This window comes from Macrosteles quadrilineatus, unplaced genomic scaffold (genome assembly GCF_028750875.1).
Source record: "Macrosteles quadrilineatus isolate MER2022 unplaced genomic scaffold, UCM_ALF_1.0 Scaffold_9__3_contigs__length_116548681, whole genome shotgun sequence".
Lineage (NCBI taxonomy): Eukaryota > Metazoa > Arthropoda > Insecta > Hemiptera > Cicadellidae > Macrosteles > Macrosteles quadrilineatus.
Window position 1 is genome coordinate 104,930,235 of NW_026542602.1, and position 14,654 is coordinate 104,944,888.

General features: G+C 33.8%; 1 protein-coding gene across 1 annotated transcript; it reads left to right on the top strand.

The window, feature by feature from the left end:
- Nucleotides 1-969: 969 nt before the first annotated feature.
- Nucleotides 970-14,610, top strand: LOC129004028 (ribonucleoside-diphosphate reductase subunit M2 B-like). The gene is made up of 8 exons (XM_054432401.1): nt 970-1,227; nt 1,337-1,423; nt 6,628-6,801; nt 7,793-7,902; nt 11,440-11,565; nt 12,622-12,850; nt 13,295-13,513; nt 13,936-14,610. Exons 1-8 carry the CDS (start codon nt 1,138-1,140, stop codon nt 14,086-14,088), a joined length of 1,188 nt encoding a protein of 395 aa, XP_054288376.1. The 5' UTR covers nt 970-1,137; the 3' UTR covers nt 14,089-14,610.
- Nucleotides 14,611-14,654: the final 44 nt, after the last annotated feature.

Consider the following 14,654-nt stretch of genomic DNA (forward strand, 5'->3'; position numbering starts at 1 on the left):
CACTGTAGCAACATCGTCATCGTGACCAAAGAAGAGTCCCATAATAGTGTCCTTTACCAAATTTTTCCGCATGCTGTAGTCCTGTAGTTTCTATCTCCAGAGGAACTGGTAGTGCATTGAACTGTTTAATGCCATTGTAAAATAAATGGTTTAAAAAAAATCTATGTTTTAGGATGTCTAATATTGAATCGGCTTCTTATCTCAATGTCTAGGTAAGTCTGAGGTAAACCGCAGGAGATAGAGTGAGACAGATTTTGGAACAGGTCAACATTTTTCTGAACAAATACGAGACGGTTCAAGTTATACATGTACGGAAAAGTAAGAACTTTATTCTTAACAAAGGTTTTTTACAGGAAAATTTACGACGCTTCTTAAAAACTGTTCTGATGGTTTTCTTTTGCAATTTTAAGACTCTTTTAAATCACTCATGTCCCCAAATCGCAGCTGCGTATGATAGAAGAGGTAAAAATTCGTAGTAAGCCTCTACTAGTACTTTTCTTTTATCCCAAAAATTTAGGATTTCTGGACAAACAGATTTTATATTTCAGAAAAGTATTTTTCAATAATATTATGGAATTGAGTCGTATATCAATGTTTCGCCAGATTTTATATGGTATTATATCAATATCATACTACTGGCTTTCAAACATCCAACCCCTTTTGATTACCATCTCATTCTCGTGAATCATGATTGGTCTCTAAACAAAGCGAATGTCAAATTCCCTCTAAAATGCCATGTTTGAATTTGCCGCTGAAAATATTTTCGAACAAATTAACGTCTAGAAATCAATTATTACTAGTTTTATTTACTGAAAACTTAAAAAAATTTTTTATTCATCTATATAAGATGTTTGAACTTAAATCTTCAATTCTTACAATTAAAAATCAACTAAGGTGTAAGTTATTTTTTTTTGTAATTGGTGCTAGCCTATACTTATTCGTGAAGGACACGGACATGTTTATGAGTTTATGTTATTTTCCCTCTAGTTTTCTTTCTTTCATCGTTTCATTTCATTCCATTGGCATCAACGACACGTTGTATGCACCATTTGTTTAATTTAGCTACCAAAACTAACAGTTCCTTTTCATTTAGTTTCTTTTTCTTACTATTACATCCTTCGTTAATTATACAAAATCATGCCAAACGCTACTGTTGAAATGTACATCCCCAACAAGGAAAATGCTAATCTAACAGAAGACTGTGAAATGCCTCTCTCAACAAAGAAGGTACGTAGTTGAGCAGAAAGGAATGGCAAATTAAGTCAAAAGATTCAAGTCAAGCAATATTACTTTTTTAATGCTGTAAACTTAAATACCATACTTTGCATTGTTTCAGGTGGACCCAACCTTCAGTCCTAGTAAGAGTGTGGCCAGTCTTGCCCTGAGAGACACCACAAACATTATTAAGACAGACAAAACCAATGTAAGTAGCCTAGGAAAGTTGTAGTTTTGTAATCAAGTGTCCTGGTCTATAGGCCCTAACCTTTGTGGTTTCTGATTTATTTAACATAGCCTAAGTTACTTGTACAGTAGTAAGCCCGTTCGTAGTAAGCTTCGCACCTTGGTTGTCATCTTGTACTTCTATCTTCATTCAAGTATCTATCTTCATTCGTTCAAGTGATCCTTGTCCATACTCTCGTTGTGTTACCACCTAGGCCTAGTAAGTTACAGAATGGGCGCCATTCTTATTAGGCCTAGTTATTAAAAGTCGCCAAATATAGGCCTTAGTGTTGATTTTAGGAAAGTTCAATGTACTTTCTTATTGCACGGAGGCCACTTATTTTACAGTGCGCTGCGGCAGTTAGGTTAGGTTGGGTTATCATACTTTAATACTCTTCGGTGAAATGGCAACCATACAAAGTAGGTAGGGCCTAAATATGTTTGTAGGACTATTCTTGTTTTTTTATGTATCGAACGATACCAGATGAGTCATACAAAATCATGATAACCTAACTGCTGTAACACGCTGTATAGGCTAAGGGTTGCCTCCCGTATAATACGAAAGTACCAAGTTCAATTAATTCTAAACTCTTGTTGCTCGGGCAGGGGATTAACCCAAACCTCTCTTACCTTACCCTCACCACTAGGCTGCACAGCCTACCCATTTCTTCTCGTCCAGGCTGTAATGAATTTGTTCAGGCGATGAGCGCATTTATTGTACATTGTTATTAACTTAATAGGGTCGATTTAACTACTTAAACAACACTTTTTTACTGTACGACAAATGACAATTCTTTATTGCACATAACATCTGATTCAATTATTACAAACGTAATACACAGGCAGGTACATTGTCAAGGTTTCTAATAAATAAGGAATTCTAAATATATAAAAAACCTAAGATTTAGCCAGGAAGATACCCCTACAAAAGCTACAACATGGTGGAACTGATTATGTTAGGAGAGGTTGATAAGAGAATGGGTGTCTGTTACCAGGAGTCATTGAAAAATTCCTTGAGAGTGTAATATGCTTTTTCTATTAAATTCCATGTTGATGGCCCCTGGATTACTTTATATGACTATAATAATGGTACTATACCTCGTCAAGTAATCCAAATGTTGTTTGAGGTTAACAACCTACATGTTTCTAAACTAAACACGTTAGAGGAGTTTGAAATTTACAAATTGTACCACGACAACACTGCCAGTGGACATATCCTCAACGAAAAACTGCAGTTCCAGTCACACTCTATTTTCAATGTGCTAATTCACCAAAATAACCGGCCACCTGACCTTTGTCCTACTGATAACATGGACAACAACGAGGAAGGAGTCTGACACTGCAGTCTACTACCTGCGCCGGGACCGTCCGTGTCGTGTGCGTGTGATAGGCCTATCAATGTCAATTAAATGATTACTTTGTCTTTCTGTAAATGTTCGTATTCGTGTATTTATTGTGTGCGTGTGACATCGATGTCTTCGTTTTTGTAACCCTGACGATGCCGTATTTACGGCGAAACATGTAGGTTGTTAACCTCAAACAACATTTGGATTACTTGACGAGGTATAGTACCATTATTATAGTCATGCTTTTTCTGTTAAAACAGTTTTGATTTTGTCTGTAAATTTTGCTAAGTTTAATGCTTTGACAGTCGGTCGCCAGTTTTTAGCCGTGCACGTGCCTTAATGTTTTCGTGTCGTGTCCGTGTTTTGTATTGTATGTACTAACTTATTTATTAAACTTTGACGCAATGAAAATGAAGAAACCACGTAAAAAATGTAAATATGTAAATAGTTCAGATTAGTGTATGATGACTACATACCCGACAATGGAGTTATCTCCGAAACGGCCTTAGTGCTCAATTTACAGGATTGCGAAGACTGTAAGTAACCTTTATAGTTATATTTTTACTAACATAGCTTCAAGGTCATAGAGGGGTTACAGTAGAGTGCTTCCCTATTATTCTGAAATTGATGTTTTGATTGAAACTGGACTCAGCTGTCCTTAATCCTCCAGAAAGACTAGTTTTAGGCGGTTTAATTCCGTCATGTTTAATTCCGATATGGTCAGCTGTGTTGGCCGAGGCTGCCTTTTGGTAATAGTAACCTAGGTCTTTAGCAAATTAAGTTATAGGTCATAGCATATTACAGGGTGCCTACCGCCCCTACCGGTAACGGAAATCATGGAAAAAGTCACTGATTTTATTAAGGGTTCATGGAAGTCACTGAAAAGAAACAAATTTTCACTGTTTTTTTAAGGTCTCAAAAGTCACAGAAAAAATCAGGCCTTGTTGACATAAGTTCTCTAGGCCTGTCTTTTGTTTTGTCCCATGCTACAGACAATGATAAAATTCATTATACTGTACATAATCAGTGAGAGTGAAAATATTTTAGGAGCAGGCAACCAGCTCAAATTGTTACAGCACAAAATATTGTACATGCTTGACTATCACATGTTCATAGAAGAGAATTTGATTTTGGTTCCAAAGGTTGTGCATTTTCTTTATTGTGTGCGTTGTCCCCCCCCCCCCCTACCACCACCCGAAGTCACTGAAATTTTGCGTGATCGACTGGTAGACACCCCCCAAATTTGATTCCAAGTGTTAAAAGTTGAAATTAAAAACCGGATGAAATGATATTCCTCAGGGAGAATTTTTGGAAAATACCTTCGAGGAAATAAATTCAGCAAAATTTATTTATTTATTTCCTTAGGGAAATAAATTTGAGGGGAACTCCAATCAGGTAAACGTAAATTCGCGTATTATGTGCAGGTTCGCTGCAGCGGGGGTATTTTAATTTAAAAGCAAGTACACTAACAATCATATTTTAATGTTCAGTCTACATTCTTTTAAGTTACTGTACCGCATGTTTTATGTAGATCTTAGGAAAAAGGTAGTATGCAATCCAGTGACCCTGCCTCAGTTGGTTTCTTAGTTATCATGAATTTTTTTTACTAAATCAAGATAAAAAAAGATGTCAAGTTACATCTGATGTTTGTAGGTTAGATATTGTTAGTATAGTTTTAGGTAGGTACATTTGGTAAATATTATAGCCTACAGCATTTGTAGTAAATTTAGTCAGCAAAATGATCTAGGAAGGAATTCTGTTGTTTAGTTATGTAAATATTATAACTCCATAGTAAGTGAAAGCTATTTTTTTAACAAGATGTTATGTAACTTAATTAGTTGTTGCTGTGTTTGGGAAGTGTATGAATAATTTACATTTTAGCTCAATAAATCATGTTTTTATTTTTTTCTTAAAGTATCATAGGTTATGCTATTTATTAACTAGCATCTGAAATCAAAATGCTCCAGTAGACTAGCCCTTACCTAAGATATTGATTCGGGCCTACTTCTGTCTGAGCCATACAAAAGCCACCACAAGGAGCCAAGGGCATTAATGAATCCATCCTTGACAAAATGTATTTCATAATATTGCAACCAAAACTTAACCATTACACTATACAACTTGTTTTTTAAGTTGTTATGTGTTTTTCAAACATGTTTAATACAATTTTGTTTTAAAAACAATCGGGTTCAATAACGAAACATAGCTTTCATACATTCTCCTATAGCTAACTACAATGACGTTTATCTTATTTACTAAACTTAACTTAAACTCCTTACCTATGGTGTATTAAAGTGGAAAATGTAGAGGTTTTAACTGGTGGCCTAACATCTTAATGTATTCAGCTTTTTTGTCGTTTGTATCGTTGTTTATAGTCTATCACAGCATTAAGATAATGCTTTTAACGAGTGATTGAAATATATTTTTCTTAAAAGGTATAAAATTACCTGAGTACTGCCAGAGTGATCCTGTTGGTCCTTACGGATTAAGCGTTTCGAGGAGCTTAAGTCCTCATCATCAGATCTTGTACAAGAAACACATCTATCACTTCGAAAAGGTCGTCAAAAGTTTAAATATACAACACGGACACATAATAAATAAACACATTTTACGATTACGGATAGGCCTACCGACAAAAACTTGCAATGTCCGACCGCACAGTTGTAGGTTAAAGTCATGACTGCGATACGGGAGGTGGGCGGGCGGTGGACTTTGTACTTCTCGGCTCTTTGTTCATCAGCTGTTCTTGGTTTGTTATTAAAGTATCATACAGAGCGTTGGACTGGAAACTGATTTTGTCGATTTTGTCGTTTAACAATGTGTTAGGTTGGGTCCGTAAGGACCAACAGGATCACTCTGGCAGTACTCAGGTAATTTTATACCTTTTATAGTTTGTTCTGTGATCCAGAGACAAAAACAACTCAAAATATGAATATTTTTCTTGTATTTTTTTATGTTTAAAAAGCTTATTGTCACTAAGCAAATTGAGACCATTTAGGCAAGTTAAAGTAATAACATTATGTAAGGCTATTTTGCCTTTGGTAGCCTCGGCATTATTCAGAGTTTTGATATGTTAATACCGTAACTCACACATAATGGCTTTTTTAATCATAATTAACTTAGACCATGGTAAAATACGCACATAGTGGCGTCCCTATCTTAAATAGGAATTGATTTTATTATAACTCAATAACTCCTTTATTCAACCAAAGTTAAAAAAACAGATTTGCATTGGTCATGTCAAACAAAATACATCTTTACGTCTACAAATTGAAATAAAACAATTGTTCTTAAATCAAACAAGATAGGCCTATATTATTTTAAGTTAATTTATTGGTTGATTAACCAGAATAAACTAAAAGTAAAACACTTAATATATTTCTTATGACAATTATTTTTAAATATAAAAAAATAAATCTCACAACCCTTAATAGTTTAAACATGGACCCAAAATGTTTTAATTTGTATATTAATGTATCTTAATTTGTAAAATATTCCTCTTAATAGTTATATGCCCTAATGGTTTTAGTTACAGCAATTATATTTACAACACTGATAAAAATCTCAATTATTTTTCCAGTATTTAAAACAAGACTGGCTCATAAACTTGAAGTCGCCCCAATTCTTCAGGAGGTTTAAGTCATGTGAAATAAACAAATCTAAATATTTTTGCAGGTAACTACTCACAGGCTACTTACTACAGTGCTCTTAAATGCCATTTGTCGTGAAGTTAACAAAACAGAAGATGAATTGTTGTTTAAATATTGCTGTAAGAAAGGTGTAGGCCCATAGTTTTTCTTGGTAGTTATTGTTTTAACTATGAAGTTGCGTTGTCATGCAGGTTGTTAAGAAGCTGGCCACGAGTGAGCCGGCCTTTGACCCCCAGCTGGAGCCTTTGCTACGAGAAAATCCGCGCAGGTTCGTGGTTTTCCCCATCGAATATCATGATATCTGGCTTATGTACAAAAAGGCTGAGGCCTCATTCTGGACGGCAGAAGAAGTCGATCTTACAAAGGTAACTTATACAAACTTAGATAAGGTTTGTTTAAATAAATGCAGATTATTTGTAACTCATCTTCAATTATTAGTTGCTTTACTTTAAGAGTTTAAGATTAGTTTTTTAAAGTTTAACAAAATGTGTCTCTCTATAAATTATTGTCTGACAGCAAAACCTTATACTATAGTTTTAAAATAACGCCTGCAATACTTCGCAATTGCTCGAATTCGAGCAACAGGTACACTAGTATTGATAAAACGAGTTGCTGTACCAATAGTAAACAAAGAATTCTTATTATTATTATTAATATTTTTGCTCAATATATAGGCCTACATATCAATATATATATTTATAAAATATCAATAGGCTCTGCTCTAGGTATATTTTATCATATATTTTTTTTCAATAATAAAAATACACATAATTATAACAACATACGTTTCAATTCAAAATTACAACATATCTGTTTATTTACACTTTTTATCTTGGAGATTACGTGAGTGCTAGTCATTGAACAGCAAGCCGCCCCATTAAGATTTACTCAATGATTTATTACATAATGTAACGTAACTTCCCATTTATTAAAGTTGTTTTCTAGCGGTGAATCTTTTTTTAAAGTACTGAAACATAAATAGTAGTAATGTATTATTTATTTTTAGTTTATATTATAGCCTAAACATGTCTAAAAAAGACTTATTTTAGCCTTTTGTTGTTTGTATTGTTTAGGTTACATCTGTGTAACCACAAAAATGACCCCTAACACATGATCCAGTTTAGTTAATAGATACTTTGTTCGATCAGTAGTTATGCAGTAAAAATTGTTTAATCGCTAATCATTCCTAGTCCCAGTTTTTATTGTATATGTCGCTTCTATGTGTAAAGAACGGCATTGTAAAATCCCAGGAATTGTTCTGTCTCAAACAATCTCACTGTGCCTTTTTATAATAATAATTTATCAAACATGTAAGTTTTGGCAGTATGATATCTAACTAAATTATGATTTTTACAGGACATACCCGATTGGGAGAAACTGAACGAAGGAGAACGCCATTTTATCTCCCATGTGCTTGCTTTCTTTGCAGCCTCTGATGGCATCGTCAACGAGAACCTTGTTGAGAGGTAATTACACTTACACTTTTCCAGGCTAATGAGGTAGTTACACTTTTCCATTTATTTGGCTGTAAAATTTACTCTTTTCATCAACTGTTATATAATCTTATAGACCTATCCTCTGTGATTAATGGTTGAGACACAAATTTGGGTTGTTGACAGTTGTGCTTGTCTACTGAATAAAACCAAATTACAATTAGCTTTAAAATTGTTGGTTAGGGTAGGTCAGGTAATCTACCCTAACCAAACCTAACTGTATCTATCCAAAACTAGTTTTTGAATGAAAAATCGTTGCATTTTCATTTACCAAAAATAAAAATAAAAATTAAACTATTATAGCCTATTCAAGTTCTGATTTCCTAAATTCTTAAGGAAAATTGAAGACGATATAAGTATTTTAAATAATTGTAAGAAAGCAGTGATGAATACTTATGAAGAGTCATATTTATAAGGGAAAATGTGATAATATAAATACTAGCGAATTAACGAATAAATACGTTTTAACTCCAGTTGTACTTTTTAGAAACTTCTTGGCCCGAATTTTCAATAGCTAATAAGTAGGGACACCATTGAGATTCTTGTCATTTTCTTATTGGGTTTGAAAGTGTTCAATCAAAATCAATCATCACTACCATATTTTGTATACAGGGTGTCCCACGAAGAGCTTTAAACATTTGATTTTATATTACTTGCCCATTTATGCACCAAAAATGTTGAAACCTTGCACATTTAATGTTAATAAAGTAAGTTTTGAAAATATTCTGGGAAAATTTCAGCTCCCTAACCCTTGTAGAAACAAAATCGTTCAAAATGGTGTTTTTGGTTTTGTAAACTAATTTTATCACCACATTCTAGGGAAATGAGGCTTTTCAATACTGTAAGGACACCAGAACACAGGCTAATGAAAAACCTAAAATCCTAATGGTTTTCCCATTTAACTCACACGATACCAGTTTCCTATCTGCGTTGTATATGCAATTACGATAAACAAAAGAAAGTCAGGGACAAACCTTTATGAAGGTTGCACTGAAGCTCCCAAAACCGGTCTTCTCGCAGCATGCAACTATATATTGCACTCAGTCGTGCAAAAAGCTTCGACTCAACAAGGGTTTTCATTACAGAAACAGAGAAACAATTTGTTGACGGTGAAAGTTCCATCCATAAAACTAATGTCGTTTTTAAAGAGTTGTAAACATTTATCTTAATTATTTAAAACATGTTTTATATGTAGCTTTATTTTTCTGTCATTGATTAGCTTTAATACCAAATAATTTTCATCCAAACATTCAAAATATCCTAATTTATTATTCTTGCGAATTAACACGGGTTCACCTAGTTAGACTTATTTTATGTACTTTCCATTAAAAAACTATTACAGTCTAGATGTATTTGTTCAGTTCTTACACCTAAGTTTTCTTTAGCCTGTTTAGAACAGCTGATGATTTTAAAATGATTAATAATATTGTAAAAATAAATATTCCTTTCTATTCTTCTTGTTAACATGGTTTAATTATTTTCTCTCTTAATATTTCATTAATACTCACAAACACTCCACATTTTTCTCTGTGCCGTTGCTGAGCGCCGAGTTTACCCCTCCGAGTGTCATGCGTCGCTGCAGCGACGCGTAGCACACTTTGTGTAGTGTCATGCGTCGCTGCAGCGACTCACGAACACTGTTTACGGCGAAGGCTCTATGACTGACAAAATCGGATTGAACTGGATCGAGTTAGGTATCGTTCTTTTCGTTAGATTATAAGCTTTCTCCAGAGGTCTGTCTCTAAGTGCTTTATGTTCTCCGAGCCGATCGTAATTGTAGCAGACAGCTGACGTGCGTATTTGTAAACAGGTTAGTTAACCTCGGACCGATGACTGATGTGTTTTATTATGTTTATCATTGTTTTAGTGTTAAAAATCAAAAGTAGTGATATACGTGGTGCATTATAAGAAGATTTAAGTGATTTTGAAGGGCTGGTTGATGATCTTGAAGAAGTAGGTAGTGATATTGATGTAAATTATCAGCCAGATTCCTAGCTATGGTTAGGCTATGCATTCTTAGCTAAACGCTATGTACTGAAATCTGTTTTTTGCCCATAACTTATTTATTTGCAAATCTACTTCCTTATATTATTATATATTTGTAACCCTCATAAAATTTAGAACAAAGTGGCTATTTTCAAATATTTATAGGCCTATAATTTATACAATTTCATTGAGTGCGAACTTATTTTTTTTTTCAATTTTTCCAAAATAATTTTTATTTTTACCTAAAAAATTTTTGTTGAAACAAATATTCCTTAGGTTTTATGTATGATATTGAAGCCCATGATTTTCCAAACAAAATGGTATATAGAACAGTAGAATTAACATTGTTTTAAGCTTTTCAGATCCGTTTTAATAAAACCTTGCAAATGCGCCAAAAATAGGCGGACATTAAGGCCTAAACTATGGACACTCGGAGGGTTACACTAACATTTTTTTTTTCAAAAGGTTGAGAAACTGTAGTAATAGGTTCTATGGGAGGCTTACATGGTAGTGATAGAGTTAAATTGTTTCAGTGCAATTTCACTAAAACTTTATAGACTAAAATCAAACATACTTCGTCTTGCAGTTCAAATAGTTTGTTTTTTTAATCCACTACATGTTTCGCCATGTTGGCATTTTCAAAGTGGTAAACAGAAACATTGAAACATTATACCATCCTAATTGGACTTGTCAAGTTGTAGGAATTTACATTTACACGTAAATTTCTACAAGTTGACAAGTCCAATTGAATGGTATAATGTTTCAATATTTCAATGTTTCTGTGTACCACTTGAAAATGCCAACATGGCGAAACATGTAGTGGATTAAAAAACACACTATTTGAACTGTAAGACGAGGTATGTTTTATTTTAGTCTATACTAAGCAGTTCAGGGGCTGAAAAATGGAATTTAAAACTTTATAAATCACTAAAATATTTGAGTTCAATTTTTTTCCCTACAACTTCACCAAAAAATAAGAAATAATACCATTAGAACTTGGGAATTTATCAATCCTCTCTTTGTTGGATTGGGGAGAAGCAATTTTTGTGCAGTAAAAACAATGATTTTTATTTTTTGTAGCAGTGATCTAAGTTCTAGTTTAGCCAGCATTATTTGTAAACTATTCATGATATGGATCCAACTCCTTTTACCATAAGATAGTTTTTATAAAAATCTAAAAATTGTCTCTAAATTTATCTAATCTGCAGATTTGTAGCAGTGGTTAGAAAAAGTAATTCAAGTGTATCCATCAAGATCATAGAATTTTTAATTCCTAGTAAAAAAACTGTATCCCTTCCCTACCAAAACCTCTCTTCCCAACTAAACCTTCCATAGTTAACGATTATGTCAGGGACAGTAAATTATTCTAACTGTTGTGTATATTGGGAAGTTGTTATATTTCTTGTGCTTGGGTGGACTCTCCTAGTCAAGTCAGGTAAGCCTGCTCCAGACGACACGTTGGCCTTTGTTCTTTACGTTACATCTTTAACCTACGGATTTGTAATGTTCTAATTTGATCCGTAGGTTCAGTCAGGAGGTGCAGGTTACCGAAGCAAGATGTTTCTACGGCTTCCAGATCGCAATGGAGAACATACACTCCGAAATGTACAGTCTACTGATCGACACGTACATCAAGGACTCCAAGGAGAGGTGAGTGCAGTTAAAGAAGAGACACTGTCACGACTAAACCTTCCTGTTGACTGATAACTAGTGATGATGTGTCGATACCAAAATTTATCAATTCTCGATATCAATACCATTCTTATTTTTAATTTTACCAAATTTTCTAGATGAATTGGTTACTTTACTAACCCCTCTCTTCCATTGGGTAATTTTGGGGTAACGGGGTGTTTTTTCAGTAAAGAAAAAAATTATGCAGCAATTAAAAATTCCGATTATCCCCTGTGTTCCTGTATGTATAACGTCTCTGGCAAAATTCTTACCTTCTCCCACAGCTGTATGGACTTCATCGTCTCCTGTGATCGTAGCAAATCCTAATTGTTTCCTACGCTCATGTAGACATCATCGTCTTCTTTTTATCTCAGCAAAATTCTGATAATTTCTGGTGCTTGTCTGGACATAGTGGACATATCATTGTCTCCCGTGTTCATAGACAATAAACTCCTGAAGTAATGTATATATTTATTACATATTGTAGTTAGCGTCAAACTAGACGGTTTCAACATATAATTAATTAATTAAGTAAATTTTCTGGCTGGTTAATCAACTTCAAAATATCAAAGTGGAGGATGGGAGAACTTTTTCTATTTTTTTCTTTTTTTAAATTATTATTGCCTTAGTAGATGATCACTTACCTAGTTCAAAACTATCCTACGTCATTTTTTTTGCCTACATATTTTTAATTTCCAATAAAACACCGGTTTTTGGAATTTTTTGCGACATTTCAGTACAGATGTTCATAAATATTATAAATGTATTCATAAATTTATTCAAAAATGTACAAGTAGGCCTACAATGAATTGTCTATTTACAATATTTTAAATTGTAAAATCCCTCAAAGGAGTAAATTGCTTTTTCTACTAGGAATTTCTTTAGTTTAAAGTGGAACTTCCTACTATTACATTCATTTTTTATATCTTTTGGTAAAAATATCTTTTGGCTGTGAACTCACAGTTTTAGCTAATTCACATTTTCATTGTCTGTTTTAAATTTGATTACTGGTTCTCATGATTTCTTTTGCTCTAGGGAGTTTCTGTTCAACGCAATCGAAACAATGCCTTGTGTAAAGCGCAAAGCTGACTGGGCTCTGCAGTGGATTGCCAGTGATACGGCTACGTTTGGTGAGCGAGTTGTCGCGTTTGCAGCTGTTGAAGGGATTTTCTTCTCCGGCAGCTTTGCTTCCATCTTTTGGCTGAAGAAACGAGGGCTCATGCCTGGTTTGACCTTTAGCAACGAACTAATTTCCCGTGATGAGGTTTGTACCTTAATCTTTTTGATCTAAATTTTAGCTGTGGAAATGGTGTTAATTTAGTTCACATTTTATATGGGTGTTGTAAATATACATTTCATACATTTTTTAAATGTTTTTTTATCGGGGTGTGTTACAATCTGTTGTCCTACAGTTTATGGAGAAATTTAACTAAATAAGTTTAGGAAAATGTATGTCTTTACCTCAATAGTAGTTAGTGGGACAGGCTACAAAAATTTGTGGCAGAGGGGGTTTACGTCCTAGTGCCTGCGACTAAATTTTACCACTACACTTAAGTCTTGTACCATGCCACTTTCCCCTTACCTTTTCTTTCTTTATTAGCTGACTCGAGGCCTATGTGGACAGGCAAATGCAAATTTAAAGAGGCCAACCTAAAAATATATACATTTTCATTTTGTGTGTATAACATCTAATTATACTTATTTCCAGGGCTTGCACTGTGACTTTGCCTGCCTCATGTTCAAGCACCTGGTTCAGAAGCCGTCCGAGGAGCGAGTACAGTCTATAGTCAAGGAGGCTGTGGTCATAGAACAGGAGTTTCTCACGGCTGCGCTTCCAGTCAGTCTCATCGGAATGAACTGCGACCTCATGAAGCAGTACATTGAGTACGTGGCTGACCGCCTTCTCTATGAACTCAAGTGCTCAAAGGTTAGTGAGATATTTCACTTTAGCTGGATTTTTTACGGTTGTATTATAAATATCACTTAGTTTAAATACAAAGTTGGGAAATTAGTTAAGGGCCATAGTTTTACAAGAAACAGTATCAACAAGTTCAAGTTTATGGATTGAATAAGTTTATCATCAAGTTTATGGCTTGAATTGCTGCTTATTTTGTTCACAAACCAATGCATTAGGCCTAACGTCTTGTTCGTAGTGTATATCAAGTTAATTTAGTATTTTTTTACACTTAAATATCATTTGTCTTTGACTAATTTTGGAGTACTTAAAAAAAACTAAATTTGTTTCACTTAAGCTAGGTTGACTTATGAAATATTTATTTTTCTATTTATTAAGTAACAAACAATACTTAGTAATTGTTTCAAATAATAAATCATGTTGGTTCTTTGCAGGTCTACAACTCAGAAAACCCATTTGACTTCATGGAAAACATTTCACTGGAAGGAAAGACAAACTTTTTTGAAAAACGAGTTGGAGAGTACAAGAAAAGTGGAGTGATGGATGAGAGAAGCGAGAACGTCTTTGCTACAGAAGCCGATTTTTAAAACAGTGTTCCACCATAACGAAGTGTCTTTCAAACAAACCAATGCTGCCTTTTAATTATTAAGTTCTTTATTTTAATTTGAAAACAAGCAATAACTTAAGTTGTGTACTTATAACCTGAGTTGCGAATTTACTATTCCGATAAATTGTATCATCCTCGGTTTCTTGAGTCTTGTGTTTAAACAGGAAGTATGATTCCTAAGAATAATTAATCCATATAGTTAATCTGTGGCCAGTTAATTTTGCCATTTTATTTTTCAAATTTTTCTGTTTGGAGGAGTTAATTTAGCAAATTTGTAATTTCGTCTGTTGTAGTTGTTAAGTTTGTGAATAATGGTCAATTGTCTTGAATGTAATAAATAGCAAAGAACACTAATATACATAATAATTGTAAATTAACGTGTGAAGTTATATTGTAGTACGATCGCCTGACAGCGTAGTATGTCAGTATAAAACTGTATACTTTCTGAAAGGAAACTATACTTTTCAGTATTTTAATTGTGATTTGTATATTTCTCTATATTAAAGAAGCTTTTGTACACAAATTCTTGTATAAGTTTTATTTTCC